The sequence below is a fragment of the Aptenodytes forsteri genome, unplaced genomic scaffold (genome assembly GCF_000699145.1).
Source record: "Aptenodytes forsteri isolate BGI_AS27 unplaced genomic scaffold, ASM69914v1 Scaffold155, whole genome shotgun sequence".
Lineage (NCBI taxonomy): Eukaryota > Metazoa > Chordata > Aves > Sphenisciformes > Spheniscidae > Aptenodytes > Aptenodytes forsteri.
Window position 1 is genome coordinate 6,100,826 of NW_008794446.1, and position 24,996 is coordinate 6,125,821.

The 24,996-nt window shown below is 50.3% G+C and overlaps 1 protein-coding gene and 1 long non-coding RNA gene across 2 annotated transcripts; one reads left to right on the plus strand and one right to left on the minus strand.

Annotated features, from left to right (window-relative positions):
* The first annotated feature begins 6,714 nt into the window (after positions 1 to 6,714).
* On the plus strand, positions 6,715 to 22,859 carry LOC103907949. Its single transcript, XR_658123.2, has 3 exons — positions 6,715 to 6,727; positions 6,955 to 6,956; positions 22,728 to 22,859. It is a non-coding gene; the product is annotated as an uncharacterized LOC103907949 (long non-coding RNA).
* Positions 8,686 to 17,942, minus strand: ALOX5AP (arachidonate 5-lipoxygenase activating protein). Its single transcript, XM_009290212.2, has 5 exons — positions 17,813 to 17,942; positions 12,495 to 12,594; positions 11,123 to 11,193; positions 10,062 to 10,143; positions 8,686 to 9,555 (listed from the first exon to the last, which is right to left on the minus strand). Exons 1-5 carry the CDS (start codon positions 17,880 to 17,882, stop codon positions 9,393 to 9,395), a joined length of 486 nt encoding a protein of 161 aa, XP_009288487.1. The 5' UTR covers positions 17,883 to 17,942; the 3' UTR covers positions 8,686 to 9,392.
* Positions 22,860 to 24,996: the final 2,137 nt, after the last annotated feature.

Here is a 24,996-nt window from a genome sequence, read left to right on the forward strand (position 1 = left end):
GTGACCCCATGGGGGACCCACGCTGGAGCAGTCTGTTCCTGAAGGACTGCACCCATGGAAAGGACCCACGCTGGAGCAGCTCGTGAAGAACTGCGGCCCGTGGGAAGGACTCACATTGGAGAAGTTTGTGGAGAACTGTATCCCGTGGGAGGGACCCCACAATGGAGCAGGGGAAGAGTGTGAGGAGTCCTCCCCCTGAGGAGGAAGGAGCAGCAGAAATAACGTGTGATGAACTGACCACAACCCCCATTCCCCGTCCCCCTGGGCCGCTTGGGGAGGAGGTAGAGAACTCAGGAGTGAAGTTAAGCCCGGGAAGAATGGAGGGGTGGGGGAAAGGTGTTTTAAGATTTAGATTTTATTTCTCATTATCCTACTCCGATTTGATTGGCAATAAATTAAATTCATTTCCTCAAGTCGAGTCTGTTTTGCCTGTGACAGTAATTGGTGAGTGATCTCCCTGTCCTTATCTTGACTCAAGAGCTTTTTGTTATGTTTCCTCTCCCCTGTCCAGCTGAAGAGGGGAGTGACAGAGCAGCTTTGGTGGGCACCTGGCATCCAGCCAGGGTCAACTCACCACACCCACAGAAATGGGTTGTCTTCTGCCATTTAAGGGGGTGGAGTGGCTCAGGGAAAGATCTGCTGGGTGCCGTCGCTGAAGCAAAGGTGAGGATGAGACACCAGGACCAGGACTGGGAAAGCAAGGGTTGGGAAAAGCACAAGGAGTTATGAACCATCTCCTTCAAGTGCCTGCAAGCTATCAAATGTGCTCAGTGGTGTGTAAAACAGCCTTGCCATGTGATGTGCTACCTCATGTCTTGACCTTCACTAGCAACTCATTATTTGCATGGTGGCAGCACGTGGGAGACCCAAACAGATCCCCTCACACCTACGCGGTGGTGTGAAAGGTTAACCTGGGGCAGCCCTGTGCATCACGCAGCTGTCAGCAGGTCCATACTGCCCGCGTCTGCGCAGATGAGCGTCTCCGCATCCCACAGTGAGCAAACACCCAGCACGTCGCGCCCTGCACCTGATGAGTGCCGGGAACGCGGCCCTGGTGGGGTCCCACTGTTTCAAATTAGGATGTTGAACATGTTGCCGGCTGACAGCTCCTCAGAACGCACAGCACGGGGGGAAAACCAGAATGTGTCGCAGGGGATCTGGGGGTGCAGAGGGAAGGGAGGTGAGGGGTGATCCAGCCCACTGGAGCAGCCCACTGCAGAGTGAGAGGTGATGCCAGACACTCAACACCTCAGAGGTCAGGGCAGCCTCTTGCAAACATTTTACAGAGAAATACTGGAGCTAGGTACAGTTGCGGTGCAAACGTGGCAAGCCTTGAACTCCAGGCATACCGCATCCGAGAAATGCGGGGCTCAGGGAGGTGCATGCAGTCCTGCAGGGAAGCAGTGGCTCTGGCGGGACGGGGACTTGCTGGCACCTCCTGGGAGCAAACAGCCCGCTGGCCCAGGGCACCTCGCTGGGGAGACCGGGCTGTGAAAAGGTAGGGGTGTATCACTGTTTAGCTACCTTTCTGCTTTTCGTTTTTCCCTTTTCATAAAAGACTGTTTCCAAGGCAGCGTGGCTTGTGTGTGAACAGGAAAAGTTCAGCTGAGTTTTGCCAGTGAGCTGGAGCTGATATTTTATTAGCAACCTCTTTAAATTTGAGCCAAGACTGTGCTGCCGCCAGTGAAGCCCTGTCAGAAGGGTTACATCCTCCTACTTCAGTCAAAAAAAAAAAAAAAATTACAAACTCAAGCCCCTGTTTGGGAAATGAAAGTACTTTACTGAAATACAGCAGCCCAGGAGCCATTAAACCAACAGTGGGTGGGACAAGGAATGACTGGCAGGGTTTTTGGTCCCCATGGCATGCCTGGCCAGTTTCCTGCTGCTGTCTTCCATTTGTGAGCTGAGTCACTAGTATGTCGTGGGTAGGGTCTGTGCTGTCAGAGATCTGCAGCAGAGGTTGCAAGCTTGGCAGAATCCAGGTACAGTCATGTTTTCTGCGCTGTATGGGATGTGTCAATCCTATGGGCAGTATGAGGTGAGAGAAGGGGGGGGGGATTGAACTCTGGGTGACTCTGCGATAACTCAGTGTGAATTAGGGGAAGGAAACCTCACCCACGTAGGAGTGCCTCAAGACTAATACATCAGCACAGCATTCACACCACTCAGAGGGGAAACGCCGCGAGCTTCATAAGTATTTCTGTTGGGGTCCTCACCTGCAGCAATGAGGATCAGGGAGCTGAGATGGGGTAAAAACAAGCCAATAAAGGGGAAAAAAAGGTTGTTTTCAGCCAGATCAGCTCCCTGCACTGGCTCACCAGGCGGCTCCGCCAACAGACCGGATGGAAGGATGTGGAGGGGACAACACACATGGAGAGGGATGAACCAGTGGGGCTGGCACTGAAGGGGATGCTTGGGAAGCCTGATGGGAGCAGGGAGGGGGGGCACACGGGATGTGGGGAATGAGGTCAGAGCTAAAAATTACACAAGCCCCTGTTTGGGAAATGAAAGTACTTTACTGAAATACAGCAGCCCAGGAGCCATTAAACCAACAGTGGGTGGGACAAGGAATGACTGGCAGGGTTTTTGGTCCCCATGGCATGCCTGGCCAGTTTCCTGCTGCTGTCTTCCATTTGTGAGCTGAGTCACTAGTATGTCGTGGGTAGGGTCTGTGCTGTCAGAGATCTGCAGCAGAGGTTGCAAGCTTGGCAGAATCCAGGTACAGTCATGTTTTCTGCGCTGTATGGGATGTGTCAATCCTATGGGCAGTATGAGGTGAGAGAAGGGGGGGGGGATTGAACTCTGGGTGACTCTGCGATAACTCAGTGTGAATTAGGGGAAGGAAACCTCACCCACGTAGGAGTGCCTCAAGACTAATACATCAGCACAGCATTCACACCACTCAGAGGGGAAACGCCGCGAGCTTCATAAGTATTTCTGTTGGGGTCCTCACCTGCAGCAATGAGGATCAGGGAGCTGAGATGGGGTAAAAACAAGCCAATAAAGGGGAAAAAAAGGTTGTTTTCAGCCAGATCAGCTCCCTGCACTGGCTCACCAGGCGGCTCCGCCAACAGACCGGATGGAAGGATGTGGAGGGGACAACACACATGGAGAGGGATGAACCAGTGGGGCTGGTACTGAAGGGGATGCTTGGGAAGCCTGATGGGAGCAGGGAGGGGGGGCACACGGGATGTGGGGAATGAGGTCAGAGCTGGGCTGAGCAGTGGGGTTATGCCATGAACACTATTATTTTCTGCTCTTCGGCACTGCCTCTGCTGAAGGCACATGGAGTGAGATACGCTCCAAGAAACCACAGTATTGTTAAACATAGCTCAGGACTGAGCTGTAACTTAAACTCTGATAAATGACTGCCTGCTTTGGTTTATGGCTGAAGCTGTCTAGTCTGAGAGAAGGAAGTAAATCTGTCCACCAGCATCTGTCCACCAGCAAGGGTACACGGTCCCCTCTGAGGTGAGAGAGCACAGGGAGGCAGCAGCCGGCAGGACCGCGGCCCCACGGCTGCTGGCGGGGACATGCACCATCCCCTCCCATCTGCTGAGGGCAGTGGGCAGGCTGGTTGTCATGGTTTAACCCCAGTCGGCAACCAAGCACCTCACAGCCGCTCGCTCACTGTCCCCCCCGGCCCCGGTGGGATGGGGGAGAGAATTGGAAGGGTAAAAGTGAGAAAACTCGTGGGTTGAGATAAGAACAGAACAAAAAGAGAGAGAGAAACAAAACCCAGGAAAAACAAGTGATGCAACCGCCCCCCACCCGCCAACTGACCCCCAGCCAGTCCCTGAGCAGCGATGGCTGCCCCTTGGCCAACTCCCCCCATTTTATGTACCGAGCACGAAGTCATATGGTATGGAATATGCCTTTGGCCAGTTTGGGTCAGCTGTCCTGGCTGTGCCCCCTCCCAGCTTCTTGTGCACCTCCTTGCTGGCAGAGCATGGGAAGCTGAAAAGTCCTTGACTTAGTGTAAGCACTGCTTAGCAACAACTAAAACATCAGCGTGTTATCACATTATTCTCATGCTAAATCCAAAACACAGCACTATACCAGCTACTAGGGGGAAAACTAACTCTATCCATGCCTTTTGAAAAGAAATTCCTTTGCTGCAGCACAAACGAAAAGCATGAAGCAGCTGGCCAAGAGACATCGTGCTGCTCCGCTTAATCCCAGAGCACTGAGGGGGCTCTTGCTGGGTCAGACTGTTCCCCTCTGAAGTGCTGTGCCAAAAGCACAGAAAACATTGTTTGGGGACGAAAGCAGCTGTGGCACTCTCTTGAGAAAACACAGGAACAATAAATCAGCCGTACGTTTGTATGAGTGGTGGCAGATAGCAGCGCAGCAGGCGGCAGCCTCCCGAAGCATCCCCTGGCCTTGCAAAAGGTCACAGAGCGCAAGCAGTCCCTGCCGGTTCCCACATGGCAGAAACAGCACTGCTGTAACCGTGAGTTTAACTCCACAGCAATCCCATCACGCCTTTATTTTTTTAAGTGAAAACCACAGCCCATTCGCTCTCCACGCCCCACATCACGGCTGGCCCATTGGTGTCTGGTCTCCTTCCCCCTGGGACGAGCAGGAAGCACCCAGTGGATGGCATCTGAGCAGCTCAGTAGGCAGCCAGCACAAAGCCCCGGGAGCTCGTCTGTCTGATGAAATCATCTCACAGCATGAAGATCCTCACAGCTGAAATTGAAAAGTTATTTACTTCTCCTCTACAGGGGAAAAACAGCTCACTGTGGAGGCTGTTTGTCCTTTGGGGCAGGAATCTCAGTTTGGCCAGCTTTCGTGTCTCTGCGTGCTGGCTGGGAGCAGTGAGGTGCTGTAGCAGGCAGGATGAATGGAGCAGTACTGATGCCATCCAGCCTGCAGCCTCCCTCTGCCGGGGCAGGTGCACCAAGGGGCAGAGGTCGGGCACCGGCTCGAGCTGTTCCCCTCTGTGGGACGTGTTTTCCTGGCATTCACAGCAGCGCTGCTAAAAGCAGCTCTTTCTCTGCTGCAGCCAGTTAGTAGTGCAGAGGATGCTTCTCCATCCTAATCCCTCAAGACACCAAACCGCCCTGAGAGGAGCCACAGCTGAGGTGTTCTGCACCCTCGCCGACAGCCCCGGGGACAGCAGTCGTCATTACCCAAAGGGACGGTGAAGCTCATACATGTCCCCCGGGTGCCTCGAAGGGACGTCACAGCCTCCAAAGTCCTTCCCCCTCCCGGGTGTCAGCATGTCCTCTGCAAGGACGCTGGGCAGGTGCTGCTGAGCTCTGCAGCTCACCGAGGAGCTTTTCCATGGTAATGCTCACCCTGCTCACTCCGGCTGGGACATGAGACCAATTTAAAATCACCCAGGGCATGGTTTTACCACTATTCTCATTCTGTACTGCCCTTTCACTTATCGAGGGTGGACTATTTCCAAGCATTCCCCACATGGCCTAATCCTGCTCCCACCACAGTCTGCAAAAGGCACAGCACTGACTTGGGCTAGTGCTCAATGCTTTGCAGCATCCCATCCCAACAGGGTATTTGAAAGGTTTCTGTGAATGTTAAACCAGCTGCTCTGCTAGAAGAAAGTAATCTCAGAGCAGGTGAGAGCTGAAGAAGCTGCCCAGGGCCAGTCTTTGCTCCACACCAGCAGAACTGTTCTCCAGATCCTCAGAGACTCATTTGGAAACTTGACTTGGTGCAGACGTGACTCAGACCGAGCTGATACCGCACAGGCCAATTTTGCAAGTTCTGGGAAACTGGGAATCTAGGAAATACTGCAGGAAACCCTTGTGGGTGGTACACACAGATTTCTTATCCCACTTGGATGTTACCTGCTTGCTCGGACCCTGTGCTAAGCAGGACTGCTCATTTTGTGATGGGTAGGATGGGGGTCCCGCTTCAGGACTGGGGCTCCTACATGCCAGAATAGTAAAAAATAGCATTCAATAGCAACAACGCATCTGTTCAGAAATGTGGATGCCGTTGCATCACCGTCAGGCTTCAAACCTCAAAGAAACGGTTCATCCCATGGCCAGAAGCACCGGCGTGCCAATAGGGCCGAGTTTCCACTAGAGGGTTGTAGTGCTGTGCGGAAGCAGATGTGGTTCTGTGGCAGTAATATTGTATGTACTCCAGGCCTTTGTCAGCGGATCAAAAGCATCCTGCGACAGCCCGGCTTCCAGCAGTCTCTGCAGTCTCTGATGTACACAGCCTGCAAGCTGCGAGAGGGCTGGTGCCTGAGCAACCCGCTTCCCTGCCTTCCCTGAAAAGCCTCTAGCATTCACATGACTCAGCACCTACTATATATATATGTACACACACACACACACACACACAGATATAGTAAGTAAACACACTGTGTCTATGCGTATACACACACAGACAATATGTTTATTTGTGTACCTGGTATTTCGATGCACGAACAGCCATGCGGCGTGGTGGTGGCATGCCATCGCGAGGAGCCGGGGCACCTCTGGTGGAGGAAAGCCCACAGCCTGGCAACACGAACGGGACAATTAGCAGTATCGGTGCAATCAGGAGGATGGGAAAGCAATAGCTGTTGGCATACAGCCCTGGCTCCAGGCCAGGAGCTGCCATGCTGCGCGCTGCACCAAATGTGGGTGCTGGCCCCCGGAGCTTGCAAGCCAGCCTTGAACGGGAGCTGTCAGAGGGGACTGCCACTTCTGCCACCAGTCATGTCCCCACGTCCAATGCAGCTCAGTAGGTCCTAGTGAGTTTATGTGTATGTGACCCCAGTATGCATATCTTTTACAGTAGCGTATGTATTTTTGCATGTGGATCTATAGAATCATAGAGGGTTTGGGTTGGAAGGGACATTTAAAGGTCATCTAGTCCAACCCCCCTGCAATGAGCCTATGTTTGTGGCTTTCTGAGTAGCTGGTGTGCAAAGTGCTGGCAACTGTACTGTCCAGAACAGGGTGGTTTTACTGCTGAAAACAAAAACTGGAGTTGTCTAACACAGTGAGGAAAGCCCAAATAGCACTGACATTGCCTTCCTTTCATAGAAAGAGTGGGAAGGCAAATGTAACCACAAGGCTTGCCTGTAACATGGAAAACACAGCGTGACGTTCACAGAGAATTTACATAGTGATAGATTTATGTACCACCTGTTTGTCTGATACTATCGCCATTTCCATTTATAGATAGATGGAAAATAGATTTTGCCTACATTTTCATCTCTTGCTATCAGAAAGGCTTTGAGAAAATAAGTAGGAGATATTCTTGCAAAATAAATGATTACAGCAAAACATGGGTCTTAGTTCCCTTGGAAGATGACCTGATCTTACCTAAATACAGCTGTGTAGAAACCAACTGTCGAGTCAACAGAGAGGCCTGAGAGTGCTGGCATAGATTATCTGACCCAAAATAGACATTTGAATCCTCTGCCCTTTATAGCCGGCTGGTGGAGCACCTCTTCTCATGCTAGCAGGAGACATCAGAAGGAGGTTGAGTGAGCTGCCTCCTGCTGTACAGGACAAAAAGGCACCAGGGGAGACTAATCCAGCTGGGGAGACCTGCAAGGTGGACACATGCGGTTGGGAAAGCCACCTCCCAGAAGTTATGGTCTCCATAAACAATCTCAGACTTCAGGGACACCAGACTGGTGTGCAGACTGGAGAGCAGGGACTGTGGTGCTGGTGAAACATTTCCTCCTCTGAACTGAGTAACAGTGGTGGCAGCGTGAGCCTTTGCTGATACCAGCAATGCAGAAGAGCTCTGTAACTCCAGACCACAGGGGTTACCCCTCTCCTCCTGAGGTGCTGCCATCCCTTGGTGGGCTGAACCCACAGGGCAGAGGGGTGGTGGATCACCACCAAGGACAGGTGGCTGCCGATGAGCTATGGAGAGAGAGGGTGGCAGAGAAGCATGGTGTGAAGCAGGGTTTGGAGTGTGTTACAGTGGTTTGAGAAGGAGGGGAGGGAAGGACCATAAGTGCTGTGCCCAGGAATAAGGTGTCTCAGCAGCTATAGGTTAGAAGGTTAGATTATATTTTTTGAATTACCTATTCTAACCACTAAGAACATTTATTAGCTAATCATCATGCAATAAATATTTATTACTAATCTTTCACATCTAAAATTCCTGTAGAAGATAAGAAAAAAAAGGGTGTGTGTTATTTTGGCAGTGTGAATGGTCAGGTGCAGAGGAGAGCAGCCATGCACAAGCGCCTCTGCCCCATTGGGCAGCAACAAAACCTGCCAGCCTTGATGTGGTACAAAGGCAGGCAGCTTTCTGCACCTACTTTTGCAAACAGCTCTGCAAACCCTCTTCTCACATAGCAAGGAGTCTCTGTCCCTCCCAAAGGAGTCATAAAATACAGCTTTATCCATCCTGCATGCGGTAATCAGACAGGCTTAAGAGCTTAAGCACTCATAGGGTAGCAATGTTTAAAAAGATTGCGCCGGCCTGTTTGCCTACCTCAGTCCGCTTCTCTAATCAAACCGCTCCTTGGTATGGACTTGTAGGGACACATTGTTAGTGATGGAGGCAGAAAATTGAACTTGCTAATAGAGAGGGAGTTGTTAAACTCAAGTCCTTGCGAGGCCGTGCCCAGGGCGATTAGCAGCTCGCACAAAGAGCCCGGTGCTGCTCCCGTTGCTCCGCTCACCAGCCAGCTGCCGAGTCATGGAGCATTGGGATCACACACCAGGCAAAGAAGATGGGAGCAAACACATTTCATCCTTTTAGTCTGTTTTATTAAACAAAGGCAAGCAAAACAAAACCAACCCCACTGTCAATACACCAGCTCCTCATTTACGCAAGACCCCTTTCCACAGCTCTGGGAGAACAAAAAGGCTGAAGTGTAAATGAGATCAGTGCTGGGAGCATTACACACATGAATATTTATCAAGGAAGACCAGACAGGACCCAATTTGCCACCCTCCTGCAGCAGCGGCAGCTCGGTCATCAACAAGTGGGATAGAAAGGGTAGGTGAAGAGGCTGGTCCATGCCTTTGTGTGGGCAGGGTCATGCGGGATGCTGGCAAAAGGCTGTGCCTGTGCGTGAGGATAACTGTGGGAGCCATCGGTCAGGAACGACACTGAGAGGCTCCTGGGTTTTGGGACAAAAGCTAAGTAAAATGCAGTTATGAAGCAAGCATACAATGTCCCTTCCAGTCATGCAATCAGCTTGCAAGCTGCACTTATGGAAAAAAACTCTGAAGAATTAACTGGAAGTTGTTACCATTCCTTGGGCGTGCCAAGTGCTCACAATAAATCTTTTTCTTGAAGGAAAAAGCAAGGTTAAATCAAACTACAAATCCCATCAAGCATGAGATTTACAGCAATCTAAAAGGGTTACGGGTTCATTTCTTAAACAGTTGAATTATGGCTGCTTCTGGGTATCGATATATTAAGCACGCTGACTCCCTCAGTGCTGCAGGGAGCTACGGGATGAGCAGCAACGGAGAGATCGCGTTGGTTATTGTTTTTATGTACATTTCAAAGTCACTTCCGAAAAAGAAGATGAGATAGTAGTTGAGTATTCCAGCCACGGACATGAGGAACAGGAACAAAATGATGCGCTTTCCAAACAAGTAACCAGGAGTGCTGAGGAGACAGAAAACAGGGAAAGCAATTCGTTAACATACATCGCTTCATGCGAGAAGCCTTCAGACTTTGGACTCCGCTGTTGATACCAGCTGAAACACCTCGGGGGCTGAGATGGAGGGGGCAAATGTCTGCTCTGCCTCGCATTGCTGCTCTAGTCAGCTGTGAGCTCTTAAATGCCATTTTCAGGATCTGTTTGGGTCTGGATTTAGCCTCCTGTGCTCAACATAGGCCGCTGCTTACAAAAGTGGCTCTTCAGAGGGACCTGTATATCTTCTCAGCCATCAAAGGCTGTGGGACAATCTTGTTCCACAGGTGCATAACAAGTTTTATCAACATAAAGGAAGATCTTATGCAAATAGTAGCACAAACACACAAACATGCATTTGCAGAAGCTGTGAGCAGGAGCTGCTGAAGCAACTACTCTGTTCCTGCAGCTCCCCTGACCCCTGGTACCACCGCACCTCTCGCATCCGATTTTGTAAAGAGGCTCTGCAAGTCCTTACCTCTGAGTCCTTTCCCCGAGGTAGCCCACAAAGTACTTCTGCCTCACAAACAAGTACATCAGGCCAGCAAAGGCGGCAGGAGCTGCGTAAAGGGTAAAACAACACATTACAGACAGCAGCACAGGTCTCTCTGTACGTACTGTCCCTGTCTGCTGCCTGGACTGGACCGGGAAACGGGAACCTGCAGCCTTGGGCTATGGGACAGTCACTGGAAGCAGGACAGAGACCTTTGCGTGGCAAACAGAGCACTTGCCTTGCCCTCACACCAGCTTTTCTGAAGACTTTGTGGGTGTAATCCTGCCCACAGCTGTGCCTGGTGCAGAAGTCCACTGTGTGTCACGCTGGGCTCAGGAAGGAGGGTGCCGGCTCAGGCATTGCCTTCACCAGAAATAAAAGGCAGCCAATAGATGTACTTCTGTAGGAGCAGGTGGAGGACTATACTATGGTTCAATACTCATTTCTGAGCACATAAAAAGGGGCTTTTCCCCTTTTCCCCCTAATTCTAGCTTTCCCCACACCTGCAGGCAACAGCCCTTCTTCTCCTGGTCAGGAAACTCCTCTCTTCCAGAAAGAATAGCCACAGACCCCAGGAAAGTACTCATCTTAACTTTAGGAAAACTCAAATTGCATTAAAGGGGATCATACTTAGAAATGCAGGTAAATACTCCTGGGCTGCCCTCAGCGCTGGGAAGGGCTGGCAGCTCTGGCAATTTAATCAAATGAGCCCATTTCCAGTCCCGGGGGTGAATAACACAGCATCCAGCATCCAAGTACTAAACCCTCCATCCAAAACAGAGGAATCTCATCCGTAACACCTATATGGGAAATGTCCCTGGCCTGGACTGTCCGCAGTCATGTCTGGGAACACGTCTGGTGGCATAAACCGTGCCAGGTAGTGTGCTGCTAATTAAACAGCATGGGTAGCTGCAGGACAGCCACGTGAGACTCGTCCCCCCGCTGCAGGAGAATTTGGTCCCTGGAAGGGTAACCTCCGAAATTCTCACTCCATCCCTTGCTGAAAGTGGTGCAAGGTTGAAGAGAGAAAAAAACCTGTGTGTTACCTGGGCTGCAGAGAAGGCCAGCGCACCAAAGCACAGCCAGAAACGTAGGGTACGTGTGTCCGCAGTTCTGGCTAGAAAGGAATTTGTCAGAGAGAAATCAGAACACAGGGAAAATAGAAACAAAATCAACATGTTTCATGAGCAAAGGATGGTGGGGTGTGAATTTGGGCTGTGCTAATGCCGCTGCAGGTGGGTTTTTACCCCAGAGCGGTGGGAAGCCCCTGACCTACCTGCGGCAGGGGGCAGGCCGGGGCTGCGCGCAGCTAATGCCGCTGCAGGTGGGTTTTTACCCCAGAGCGGTGGGAAGCCCCTGACCTACCTGCGGCAGCGGCGGCGGCGGGTCTGGCTGGCGTGTCCGTGCCCGAACACGGCAGCTGCCTCGCCCACAGGTCTGCTTCCCTGTTCCCTCACTCGGATAATGGATGCCTTTGTCCTGCCTGATGAGGAAAACAAACCGCCCCACGCACATGCCTGGAACCTGTGAAAGCCACTTTCTTCCTCTAACCTGTTTGATCATGGCACGTGTATAATAGATGCTGTGTGCTTTATTGGCTTGGAAAATCCTTGTACTTAAGTCATATTAATCAAGTTAGTGGCACTGAAAGCTGCAGGAAACCAACAAAAGGAGAATCGCACCACAAAAAGGAGTGTCTCACAGAATTAACAAGTGTCTTTGCAGGGGCACAGGAATGATTTCCAGCTGCCTCTTTTGGCTGGGAATGCTTTCTGAGGGGGAAGCGCTCTGCCCTTGGCAGAGGTTGCACACCTGTGAAGGGCAGCACTTGGACATCCCATCCAGTTTCAAGCATATCATCAGTACTCCACGGGTAATAAAAAATATTTTATGTTCTTTTTTCTTCTGGGTTGGAATTAATTTTCCCTCTGCTTTCCCTGAAGTGATCTCAAAGACAAGAGGTACCGATGTGGCAGAGAAGCAGAGAGCCGTGTGCCGAGGGAGCTGCCCGGGGACCGAGGGGTTTGTATGGGCTCTGCCACCGACCTGCTCCTCAGCAAGTCAGCAGCTCTCCGCTGGCTCTTTCCTTCTGAGCCGCAGTGCCCTTGGGACACCAGCTGTGCTTGTATCACACTTCCAGCATTAGCTACTGCTGGGTGAACGGGCTCCCAAATGAAGGGACATAATAGACATAAGGGCTGCAAGTCCAATATAAATACAGCACCTCATGTCCAGAAAGGAGCTGGGTTCACCAGCAAACGTACTGGAGAACCGTGGGTCTAAACGCCGCTGCAGTGCACACAGCAATGGGACTGCAGAGCAAAGTCTGAACCCCAAAAGGGTTTGGATTAAACCGTAACAAAGAGAGAGACGAATCCCACTCTGCCCTCACTGGCTTCTCAGGGCTTGCCTACTCACTTGGCAGTGTAGACGCGGTCGAAGGCGGAGGATCCCAGCCGCTGGAACCCCTTGCCATTGCAGTGTTTGCTTTCATGCTCCACTTTGCTAGCAAAAAAAGCTGTTAAAAAAACACAGTGTTCGATCTGACATGTAATTTGGAGATATCACAGGAGCTGGGCTTTGTGGGCTTAGCTCTGCTCTCGCGAGCATCCAGGCTGGATGGCAGGAGAGGACACGGGTGCGTGGAGGTGCAGGATGTGGCCAGCATGGTATAACCAAACCCTCTGTGCAAGGGCACAGTGCGATGTGACCTCAGACATCCCCACGTGTTTGTATGTGATTGGCAGCAGGCTCTCACCCCTGAGCCCTGCTTCATCCCTGCACTGCACTTCTGGCAGCCCTCACCTCTGTCTGCTGCAGAAGTACAGCCCAGACTCGGTCCTTTGTGCCCCCAGTGGGAAAAAAGCTTTCTAGGCAAAGCTGCCAAACCCAATTCTCACTCTGCTGCAGGGCTGATTCATTTTCCAGAAAGGCCCACTGAAAACCTGGTCCTGATGGCTGATCTCCATGTGTCATCTTGTGTGTATCCTCCTTTTAAGCAACAGCATTGTGTCAGGGTGTTAGCTGCTGCAAAAATGCAGCACCTCAAGATAATGTACCAAGCACTTGACAAACATGTTTTATCTGATGACACTAAACCAGAGACCATCAATCATGTGTCTAAATACACCAGATAGAGCCCTGACAGGCTACAAGCTGCAAGCTTTGTATTATCGTGCATCCCATCTCGGTGTACCCAAATCGCTCTATGGTTTAGAATATTAGCCAAAGATATATATAAAAGATAACCCATCAGGAAAGACATTATTATAACAATAGAATTGTAACTTGATAAGCTGCAGGATTTCATCCCTGGAATCTGAAGTTACCTCTTTTTTCCCCTCACTGATGCTGTAAGTAGGTCTTTTGTACTTCCATTGCCTTCATTAAAAGCTACTGAGTTTTTTGCCTTCCAACATTGAGTGATTCCCTGGGTACATACAGACTTTCTCCAGAAAATCCCACAGTACTTTAAGCCAGCGTCCCCACTCTGAGCCAGGCTGCAGACCCTCCCACTGCCACCAGTGCGGTGCACTGGCCAGCTCCTGGAGGAGCTGGGGGACCCAGAGCAGACAGCACAGCCACCAAGAGCTCCCGGCATCTCCGTCTGCACACCACGCCAGCCTTTGGCATGGGGTTATTAACCTGCCTATGGTGTCTAAGAGGACCTAGCTGAAGAGGACTAGGTTGGACGGGAATTTTTTTACAGTGCAAAGCTGCTGTGACGGGAAATGACTTCCTGCAGGTCTGGGACTGCATGGGCTCACTGGGATAGGTAGCATACCTCCTCCCTTCCTTTTAGCATGTATGTGAAATCACTAGAAGATGCCACAGCTTCAGAGAAAGCCAAGAGTAAGCTATATGTATTTCCCTCTCCGCTGCCACAGGCGCTGCCACTTCCCAAAGACCAGTGTGCCAATGCAGAGAGGCTGCATGATGCTGAGAGCCGTCAGGCTGAACCCAGACATGTCCAATGTGATGGTGGTCACTGAGGACAAGAACTTGGAGGTGCCCGTGGTGATACTGCTGGTGCACAGTCTCTAGGATCAGAGCTGGGCAGGCACTGGGGAGCTGGGTCTCCTGGGAAGGATCTGGCTGTGGAGGTCTAGGCATCTGTCCTGGAAGCTCTTGCTGTCTCTGACGTGGTGTATGGATCCTTGGTCAATGGACTGGGCATTAGGGCAAAGGACAGAGGTAGGGTTATGCACTGGTTTTGTCTGGGATAGAGTTAATTTTCTTCACAGTAGCTAGTAGGAGGCTATGTTTTGGATTTGTGCTGGAAACAGTGTTGATAACACAGGGATGTTTTCGTTACTGCTGAGCAGTGCTTACACGGAGTCAAGGCCTTCTCTGCTTCTCACACCACACCAGCAGCAAGTAGGCTGGGGGTGCACAAGAAGCTGGGAGGGGACACAGCTGGGACAGCTGGCCCCAACTGACCAAAGGGATATCCCACACCATACGACGTCATGCTCAGCATATAAAGCTGGGGGAAGAAGAAGGAAGGGGGGGACGTTTGGGGTGATGGCGGTTTGTCTTCCCAAGTACCCGTTACGCGTGACGGAGCCCTGCTTTCCTGGAGATGGCTGAACACCTGCCTGACGATGGGAAGGAATGAATTCCTTGTTTTGCTTTGCTTGCGTGTGCAGCTTTTGCTTTATCTATTGAACTGTCTTTATCTCAACCCACGAGTTGTCTCACTTTTACCCTTCCCATTCTCTCCCCCATCCCACTGAGGGGGGGGAGTGAGCAAGCAGCTGTGTGGTGCTTCGTTGCTGGCTGGGGTTAAACTATGACATGTTATCACGTATACCTGCACCATGGATGAGGAGCAGGTTTTGTCTCACCTCACTTCAGAGACATTGAGAAGTGTTGGGGAGATGGATGTTTTCCTTCTGTAAACAGTGGGTGACAGAGGAAAACAGAGGAAAGGCACCTCCAAACGTCAATCCATCCCTCAGAGAGCTACTGGCATGAGAGAAACTACCCCACTGAAGTGCTAATCTTTCTCCATTGACTCAAGAAAGAGCTTAGACAACCACCTCATACAAGATGTCCACCTCTTTGCTAGAGAAAATGCTTGGGTTGATTACCTCCAACACACTGCAGCGGCTGTATTTCTGCAGGACCACATGGATCCCCAAGGTGAGAGCAGTAAATCAGAAGGGAACCCAGCATCTCACCGTCATACAGAGAGGTAGAGCCTCCTGCTTCAAGTGAGCTTTTTGCCCTGAAAGTGGGTCCCCAGTTCTGTGGCTCCTTAGCCCTGTCAACCTCACAGGCCCGCAGGCTCCCAAAATCTCCCCAGGAGGCAGCCCAAGAGGTGGGTCCCAGCTGCCTGAGGCTCAGCCGGGCTGAAGCTCTGCAAAGGACCGGAGCAGAGCTGACAGATCACATCCAGGGGTGGACCTCACCATGGGTCTGCGCTCACATCTCAGCAACATTGGGCTCCTGTTAACCTGTCACTGGGGAAACGGGAGCCTACAGTGTGATGCAGCTTGCAACACCATGGTTTTGTTTCCTGCTCTTTACTCTGAACCTCAAGGCAAGAGGGTGGTTTCACAAGCCAGCATGAGATGAGTGAGCGGAGCAGGGCTGGAGCTGAGGGGTTTAATTCAGCTCAGCTGCACCAGGAGATGATGCCCTGAGGCTCCAGGGCTGCACAGGCTGCCCTGAGCCTGAAACCACTGCAGTCCCACTCTGGTCAAGTTAATATACAAGAGTTCAATCCAAGCCTGGCTGTTTCACAAGTTCATGCCAACAGAAACCACGCACTGAAGCTTCAGCCTAGTGAGTGCTGGCAAACATGCAGGTTGCCCCTTCTTTCCGTTGACTTTGCTTTGCTTCCTCTGTCCTGATCTGCTCAGCAATGACCGCTGATTTGCCCTGAAAGCCGCTAAATTGCAACATCTCTCTGATGCAAGAGCAAAACCTAAAGCTACATGTGTGACTCAGTGGCATCTGGCCACACGAATCATTCTGTAGGATATGGAGATTTCCAACACGAACAAGGTGACAGTAAAAGACATCAGACTGGGGCAGCACTGCAGCCCACCTCCAGCTTTGGGAATAACAGCATTCACCCAAACTGTTTTCTAATCCTGCACCAGATGCAAAAAAGCATATAAACCTGAATTGACATGGTACTGACTTGACGTACTTAAAGACAGTCAAGCAGATGCCCAAGTGCTTTGCTGAACCAGAGCCATAGGAAGAGTTCAGTACAACTGGTATCCCATGATAAGCATTTCTATTGCCTTAAGTATTGCATTTGTTGCAGGACTGCATATCAGTTGGGTCTTTCTAGACAGAAAGCTTGGGAGGAGGAAATCAGATGATGCAAGGTCTGAAATCATGGTTTAGGGCTGTGTACCACTCATGCTTGGCATGCTAAGTCGTCTGCCAAGCGCCGCGCTGCCCATTTGCAGCAGTTGCATCAATAATCTCAGAGACAAATTTCCATGAGGTGAAAGTGCGTGTCAGGCTGGAAGGCAAATGCCTGAGTTTCAGAGTGAAAGGAAAGAACTGTATATAAAGTCATTTGTTTATATAGCAAGAAATGTATATTTGACACTTTTTTTTAATTGTGGTATGTGCTCTGATCTCAATGTGCCATATTCTTGTGACATCACACACTGTGCATTTACCAGAAAACAGCATTGGGTTAAACAATGTGGCATTTAGTGCCTATGTCAAAACTAAACCAGTCTGCATCTCTTTTTTTTGCTCTCTGGCAGCTAGACTTATGCTGAGGCTCCCATGACTTCCCCTCTCTGCAGCAGCCCAAAAATAGCCCATTTCCTAGGACTGAACACAGGGTTCGCGCTCAGTGGGAATCTCCCATTTGTACTAAGAAGCCTTCATAGAAGATTTCTAGCATTTGCATCAGCCCCGCATCCCACTGCTGACTCTCCTTGAACCTGGGCGATCTCAGTGCAGCTGTGGCAAACCTCACTCCCTTCTCTGTATTCTGGGCAGAACTTCCTGCTAAAATGATTAAGTATTTGTAAGAGATGATGATCAAGTTAAAACCAGATTTTCACAAGAGATAAACTTGTTGTTTTATTTAAAAAATTCTGAAGAATAGTAGGGACTACAGAGGTCTGAATAAAAGCTAAAAAAGGAAACTTCTCCATTGCAGGAAATGCGCAGTGCTCTTGGGACTGCAGTTAATTGAGATTAGTTGGACTGTAGTACCCAGAGACGCAGGAAAGCGGGAGAGCTGCCTGCCCACAATTAACCCAAACAGACTCCTCCGATGTGTCGGTGCAGTTTTGCCCCCTTTGCCCAGCTCTGTGCAAAGGTGTGACCCATCGCAGCCCCCTGGGACCCTGGCCCCTGCTCACGGCTGCAGGGCTCCGGCTAGAGAGCAGCCCTGGCTTCCCACATTAAGAACTTTAGCCAGGAAAGGAGGTCTCAGTCTTCAAACCAAAATGCATATTGTCACAGGGTACCCCAGCATATTTAGCTGAAAGGTACCCCTTTCATTAGCTGACATATGTATAACAAGCTCACTCTAGAATATCACAGAGTAGGACCATGCGACTGCCAAGATACTGCACAATGGCATGCAAAATTACATGCTTAGAAAATAATTTCTAAAGCCAAAGTCATGCCTAAGCACACATGCACGTATAACCAGGGATTGTCTATCCAAAGACCAGATCAGCATACATCATCCTGAACTTTTCTCAGCTCCCTTTTAGCCCTTAAACAAATGCTTATTTTTGTCTTACCGTTCTGGACAACACTTATCAAGGTGACGATGGCGAGCAGGGCAATGCTTCCCAGGGTTTCCTGGTCCATTTTGCAAGCGGGCTGTCGGGGTGGACGGTGCAGCCTTGGTGGCAGCTCAGCCCTGCAAGCACAGAAGGAGGAAGTGAAGGTCTTTCTTATCTTGAATCGTGAAACACTTCCTATGGCTTCACAGGAGAGTGGCAGCACATTGCACTCAGGTGCCTGTCAGACCAACACAGCCACAGACTCACTCACTCACTCATCATATACAGATGAAGCCCAGAGAAACAAGAGATTATATGTCTGTCATCTAAGAGGATATATAATGTGGAAAGATACCTGTTGCACTTCCTGCAAAATAGCAACCCTGATATCTAAAGTATGTCTGAGCATTTGGCTAGCTGTGTGGAACAGCAGAAACAGAAAGGCTGGAAGAGACCAGCCAGTCTATCATGTCATTGCCTGCAAGTGCCCGACCACCCCACAAGTAGCTGGGAGGAGAAATAATGTTGGCGAGTCTCAATAACACTGCTGCTCTCAGATGTGTGCCCTCCCTGGTCACATCTCCATCAGCCTCGCCAGTGAGGAGACCCCAGGTCTCCAGGTCACAAGCAAAAGCTCCTGATCCATCTGGCATATTTGAATGGGCAGTACACAAATGCTGTGAGCATCACGGGTGGGCACAGAAATACGTCTTTCATTACCAGGGATGGATCCTGCATCCTTTCCCCTACAAATAACTCCCTGGAAGACAGTGACAGCTGCCAGCATTCAGCATTTTAGAGGCTCAGACTTCACAGTTGTACCCCAATTTTAGTAGTCGAAGCCCAATATGGCTGAACATAATTGCTGCACCATGTTCACGCCTCGGCTTCAACCCCGTGACAGAGATGGCAGGGAAGCACAGGCCACGGTGTTGGATGGCTGCAGAAAGTCCCACAGCTTCTGTCAGATCACTGGAAAGCATCCTCATCCAAAGTGCACATCACTTGCCACCTGTGACTGCTCTGCTCCCTTTTGCCCATATTCTGATGGGGAAAAGCCTTATGAAAAATCCTTAACTTTAGTACGGATTTAACACTAATAGAAGTAACATTTTCACTGCACTGAGCCCTGGACAAATTTTGCCCCATCTGTCTGTCTGTCTGTACTCCACCGCATGCTATCCAGAAGGTCTGAGTGCCGCCCGGCATCCAAACCACGGCCGGATAACTGGTTACCTCTCTGGATGGGACACAGCCTGGTAGGACTTCCCAGCAGGTGCCAAGCTGCGAAATCCATCTTGTTCAATGTGGACACATTTACCTACAACGGTGTTTTTAATCAGTCTATCATGCAAATTATCATCATCTGTATTATGAGATATGGAAAACTCTGAGGTACTTTGGGTACAGGCAAATATATAGAAACACGCTGGCTGAGGGTAGGTGATTAACGTTGTGAGTTGTGACCTTCCGTTAACTTAATAGAGGAAGGCTGTCTTTCTAGGATACTTTCCCTATAGTCCACGCAGACACAACTGTGTGAGCAGCAAGGCCATAAATAGTATCTATGTTGAGATTTGGCCTTTTATTAGGCCAAATGCTTTTATTAGGACTGAAGTCCTCTTTTTCCCCACAAAATGGCCTTTTCTTACTCGAGCATCAAAGTTTATGTTTTGTGGTCTACTGAGCACAGGATTGTAGCTGGTATTTAAGGATGGTATTTAATGCTAAGCTTCTACTAATTTCCTGAAGAGGAAAACCCATCACCTAAAAGCAGTTACAGAATTAAGTCAAGAGAGGAATATTGTCCAAGCGGAGACCAGTGCCGTGACTGTGAAGAAAGGACCTGTGCATGGACATGGGTAGGCAGGAGGGAGCTGCTGATGGGAGAGGGCGAGGAGACAGCGCAGGTCCTCAGGGCATCTGCAGCAGGACAAATCCCAGCCGTCCTCCCACGGCAGGCACTGATCCTTCTCTTTTTTCTGGCTGTTTTACACCAGTGTAAACTTACCAGGCAGCTTGAGGCTTGCTTTTACAAGGGGCATTAAAAGCAGATGAGCCTGCTCTGAGATCTCCTCCAACTTGCCACGAAAATGCACACGCTTCCCTGCTTTCAAAGACTTCCCAAAGGTGGCTTCAGTTTGGCAGGAGTCTCATATTAAAAGGGGTAGGAATCAGGCTGCTAAGGTCTGAAGTTGCCATAATGCCAAAAAAAAAAAAAAAATACCCCCATGTGCAGGCCAGGTTGCGAGGGCTGGGCTGCCCATGCCTTCGCTTTCGTCCTGCTCTTTGTTTTCCACCTCTTTGCTTTCCTGCAGCTCAGCTCCTCTCACCGTAACCTCATCCCCGCTTTGCTCTTCTGTTCTGCCCCTTCTGATTCCCGCCTGTCCCCTGGCACCGCTCGGCGCCGCAGGATCTGCCGGCGGCACCAGCGCTTTGCTGGAAACCCAGCCCATTATTTCCTCTTGCTGAGGCTCACTCCAAAGTCATCCCTTACGTATGCGTGGAGGAAAACAGGGCTTCGCCCTCCTCCCTGAAAAAAAAAAAACCCAACAATGACATCAACTCCAGGGCTCGCTAAGGTGATTTCTGGGTGTGCAGGGAGAAAAAAAGCTTTGCCAGCGAGAATCTGTGTGGTATGGCTGCCTTAAAATAAGAACTGCAGGTTTTGGGGGGTTTTTTAAGTGCAACATCACCCCGAGGGCTCTGCTTAAGGAAAAGCAGAGGAAATCAAGAGGTTATGAGAGACACTGAAGAAGAAGACCCGTCCCTTTACCAAGGCAGAGCAACACTGTTTTAAATATGGTCAGACAGAGCAGAAACCCCTTGGGGAGGGAATATTATCTTTTCATACCCCTTGGTGCTGGAATAGCTGCAGGATGGAATGAGGTTCTGGCAATTTTTTTGCAGTTTGGGGAATGGCCTTGGCAAGGGAGGACTAAGGTGGAGCCAAAATGACTCTGCAAACAGCTTCTGCCATACCTACACATTAAACTGTTCCCTCTCCCTGAGACCTAAACATCTGGGTGGCTCTTGCCTCCTCTTTTGTGGGATACGCACAGGATCGCTGTCTGGGTCAGGCAAAGTTAGCACCACCTGAAAACACTGTCCACCTGGGAGAAAGATTGGTACAAAACACCTTCATCATATCCCACCTGGCCATTTGAAATAGGGGATTTTCTCAAGTAGGCAAAAAAAAAAAGGTGGAAAGGTGCCTGCATCCGCTGTAACTCCCAGTTGCAGTCGTGTTCTCCAGGCACAGATAATTCTGCACATCAGCAGCTGCCGTCAGACCCCAGCCCTTCTGCTTGCTGCATTGCTATTGGAAATCCACATCTTCCTGTCTGAGGAAGATAACCTTGACACAGTGAGCCATAAAGCTCATGAAAATGTGCAAAGCCAGCAAGCTTTTCCAGTTGCGCTGTGAGGCTTCCTGCACATTAATCTCCTCCTCTGGAAATCTTTAACAGCCAGTCAAAATAATCCTTTCGTAGAATTGCTTTCATACTGAAGAGGAAAGGACTGGGAACACAGATCTATAAATATCTTTTAGGATGTTCATCTCTTCTCTCCTCTCATGCACGCTGCTCAGTGCTCGGCTGCAAGGACTCCAATGAAAGTGTGTCCCCTAATAAAATAAAAGCTGCTCCTGTGAAGTTCCCGTATATAAATGTCAGGCGACACACAGCCGTCATGCTTTATCATAAATGCAATGGGACACAAGCCCCTTGGACTGGCTGGTTAATATTAGCACACTGCTTTGAAAACTTAAAGCGCCACAGAACCACCAAATACATAGTACATATACATACGTGTGTGTGACTACCTGCCATCACATCAGTCTGTTCAGCATCGCATCCTTTCCGAAGCCTGACAAAACCCGAAAGGAGAGCATGAACAGAGCTGGAAACATGAAGTGCAACTCGAAGAAAAGGGCAACGCTGCAGTTTTTTAAATGCTGTCTTCATTTTGCACAGCCAAAAGAATGACACCGTGGGAGAAATCAGAGCGCTGCCTTGAAAACCCCTCCCTCTCCACATGTCCAAGACTTCATCCTTTTCGTTACTATCTCCATACTCCATTTGCCCGGATTCAGCTCAAAACACAGCACGTGAAGACAGAGGCCATAGACCCTCTGGGCCCCTGGTGCAGCCTCCTCCTCACCCCCCATGTCTCACCCACAGCTCTCCTGAAAAACATTTGCCTTTTTCTATGGGCGCCACACTGCTGACATCCCTGCGGCTGTGCTTCACCCTCAGGTCCATTTCTGCAGCGCTCCTGCCTCTCCAGCGAGCCCCATGTAACCGAGTTTGTGCACTGGGGCTCGCCTTCCCCAGAGCGGTTGTTTGGGCTTATCTTTATTGAATTTCAGTGGGTTGAGCCTGGAGTGTTGCTGCAATGTGGCGAGACCAGTTTGAATCCGAGCCCCTCCACCAGGATGCTGGAAACCCGCTGGAAACTGGTATTTTCTCTGCCATTGGGAGACCAGAGAGTTGAGCGGGGTCTAGGACAGCCCCTTCTGAGGCCTTTTTGGAAAAGCCCCTCTGATTTCCCAGGAAACTATTGATTAGTAGGATTTGAGCGGTGCCCAATGAGTGGCAGAGCCACCTCATGGGGATTTCCTCTCTGTCGTCTCTCCCTCCCTTGCTTCCAAGAAGCAGCTTCTCAGCAGCCATTGTGATACCATGTGGTGTCACCGTGGTGGCTTCCAGACAGCCCCGGCAACCAGCCACCCTGTGACAGGAGGAAATTCACAGAATCACAGAAGAGTTGAGGTTGGAAGGGACCTCTGGAGGTCATCTGGTCCAACCCCCCTGCTCAAGCAGGGCCACCTACAGCCGGTTGCTTAGGACCATGTCCAGATGGCTTTTGAACTTATCCAAGGATGGAGACTCCACAACCTCCCTGGGCAACCGGTGGCAGTGCTCAGTCACCCTCACAGTGAAAAAGTGTTCCCTGATGTTCAGGGCGAACCTCCTGTGTTTCGTTTTGTGCCCATTGCCTCTGGTCCTGTCACTGGGCACCACTGAAGAGAGCCTGGCTCCATCCTCTTTGCACCCTCCCTCCAGGTATTTATGCATATTGATGAGATCCCCCGAGCCTTCTCTTCTCCAGGCTGAACAGTCCCAGCTCTCTCAGCCTCTCCTCATAGGAGAGATGCTCCAGTCCCTTCATCATCTTTGTGGCCCTTCACTGGACTCTCTCCAGTATGTCCATGTCTCTCTTGTGCTGGGGACCTCAGAACTGGACCAGCACTCCAGGTGTGGCCTCACTAGTGCTGAGTAGAGGGGAAGGATCACCTCCCTTGACCTGCTGGCAACACTTCTCCTAATGCAGCCCAGGATACCATTTGTCTTCTTTGCTGCAAAGGCACATTGCTGGGTCATGTTCAACATGGTGTCCATCAGGACCCGCAGGTCCTTTTCGGCTAAGCTGCTTTTCAGCTAGGCAGCTCCCAGCATATATCGGTGCATAGGGCTGTTCCTCCCCAGGTGCAGGATTTTGCATTTTTCCTTGTTGAACTTCTTGAGGTTCCTGTCAGCCCATTTCTCCAGCCTGTTGAGGTCCCTCTGGGTGGCAGCACAACCCTCTGGCGTATGAGCTACTCCTCTGAGTTTGGTGTCATCTGCAAACTTGCTGAGGGTACGCTCTGCCCCATCATCCAGATCATTAATGAAGATGTTGAACAGGACTGGACCCAGTATTGATCTCTGGGGTACACCACTAGTTACTGGCCTCAAACTAGACTTTGTGCCACTGATCACCACCCTCTGGGCCTGGCCATTCAGCCAGTTTTCAATCCACCTGTCTGCTCATCCAGCCCATACATGAACAGCTTTTCTGTGAGGATCTTACGGGAGACAGTGTCAAAGGCCTTACTGAAGTCCAGGTAGACAATATCCACTGCTCTCCCCTCATCTACCAGGCCAATCACTTCATCATGGAAGTTTATCGAGTTGGTCAAGTGTGACTTCTTGGTGAAGCCATGCTGACTACTCCTGATGATTTCTTTGTCCCTGGTGTGCCTGGAGATGGTTTCCAGCATTAGCAGCTCCACCACCTTCCCAGGGATTTAGGTGAGGTTGACCGGCCTGTAGTTCCCTAGGTCCTCCTTCTTGCGCTTCTTGAAGATGGGGGTGACATCTGCTTTCCTCCAGTCCTTGGGCACTTCTCCCAGTTGCCATGATCGATCGAAGATGATCAAGAGTGGCCTTGCAATGACATCTGCCAGCTCCCTCAGCACTTGTGGGTACATCCCATCAGGGCCCAAGGGCTTATGTATGTGCAGGTTGCTTAAGTATTCCCTGACCTGATTCTCATTCACCAAGGGTATGTCTTCCTTGCTGCAGCTTTTCCTCTCAGTCTCTGGGACCTGGGATTCCTGAAGGCAAATTACACTACTTTAGCATGATTTGGTTTCCACGACTCACGTTAGCTGTTGTTATCACCTTTTAGGTGGCTGTAAATTGATTGTTTAATAATTCATTTTATAGATCTTTTTAGAGCTGAAGCGAGGCTGCCTGGGCAGCAGTTTCCCCTCCACTCCCCTTTGAGATGTTTCTTTTGCCCTGACTCGTTTCTGTCAGTGTTTCCACTTTCCATTAACTCTTGCAAATAATTATCACAGATCTTTAAATGGTGTGGGATGAATTTTGTCTTCTGTTCCTCAAGTCTCTGGTCACAACTAGTCCTTTTAGTATTGAAATTACAGGAAGAAAAGACGTTGGCTACTTTGGCCAACGTGTATTAAGTAATAAGCCAATGCTCATTTTTGTCTTCTTCGTACTCGGCATATTCTCTGAGAGCTTTCGCTTGCTGGCTGGTCTGTCTCTGAAAGAAGCTGTCAGGCTCCCATCCACAGTTGTCCTGCCAATAGACATAACTTTAAAACCTATTTTTTTCTGCTTGTTTACTGTTTCCCTCTCCCTTGCTCCTGTAGGAAAGGCCACAGAAACAACAGGGAAAAAAAGATTGAAAAAGCGAGCAGACACCAGAGCTGGCGATTAAAAAACCCAACCCACCATCACCAACCCAAAGCGCTGTAGGAGAAGCGGCAGGAATACAAAGCGAAACTCTCCCGGGGACTCCTCCCAGCGCGGAGCCGTTTCGCAGCGGAGGTGACAAAGGCAGCTCCGGGCGTGCGTGGGCAGAGCCCGCCGCTTCCCGCGGGGACGCGCAGCCGCGGCCTCCCCAACCGG

Coding starts and splice junctions, on each gene's coding strand:
- ALOX5AP (XM_009290212.2), bottom strand. CDS start 17,882: ATGGACCAGGAAACCCTGGGAAGCATTGCCCTGCTCGCCATCGTCACC. Junction 12,595..17,812: donor GATAAGTGTTGTCCAGAACG/GTAAGACAAAAA, acceptor TTTTTTTAACAG/CTTTTTTTGCTAGCAAAGTG. Junction 11,194..12,494: donor GACCGCGTCTACACTGCCAA/GTGAGTAGGCAA, acceptor ATTCCTTTCTAG/CCAGAACTGCGGACACACGT.